A 458-nucleotide genomic window follows, 5' to 3' on the forward strand; every position below is an offset into this window, starting at 1 on the left:
TCTCAGCCCATCTGGGGAGCTGCAGTGCCATGGAGGCACCACCAGCCCCCCACCACTGGCCCCAGCCCACTCACAAAGATGCTCAGCAGGATGATGTTCCAGGGGAAGCGTCTCCTGCAGATGGAACAGGGAGAGAGGTGAGCTGGTGACAGCAGCCATGTTGTGTCCCCCTAGTCCCCATTCCCTGGGCTCCCCCCAGGCAGGGACCCCCCTCCCATATCCAAACACACACACTGCCACACCAGCCCCCCACCACTGGCCCCAGCCCACTCACAAAGATGCTCAGCAGGATGATGTTCCAGGGGAAGCGTCTCCTGCAGATGGAACAGGGAGAGAGGTGAGCTGGTGACAGCAGCCATGTTGTGTCCCCCTAGTCCCCATTCCCTGGGCTCCCCCCAGGCAGGGACCCCCCTCCCATATCCAAACACACACACTGCCACACTTTGGGGGGCCCAGCC

At 62.7% G+C, this 458-nt stretch overlaps 1 protein-coding gene across 1 annotated transcript in view; it reads right to left on the minus strand.

Annotated features, from left to right (window-relative positions):
- The window catches only part of TMBIM1 (transmembrane BAX inhibitor motif containing 1), a 2899-nt gene that overhangs the window by 1524 nt on the left and 917 nt on the right, over positions 1 to 458 (minus strand). The window contains 1 exon segment of the mRNA XM_010133847.1: positions 275 to 389. Within this exon segment, the coding sequence (XP_010132149.1) occupies positions 275 to 389 (115 nt within the window).

This window comes from Buceros rhinoceros, unplaced genomic scaffold, assembly GCF_000710305.1.
Source record: "Buceros rhinoceros silvestris isolate BGI_N320 unplaced genomic scaffold, ASM71030v1 scaffold24633, whole genome shotgun sequence".
Classification (NCBI taxonomy): domain Eukaryota; kingdom Metazoa; phylum Chordata; class Aves; order Bucerotiformes; family Bucerotidae; genus Buceros; species Buceros rhinoceros.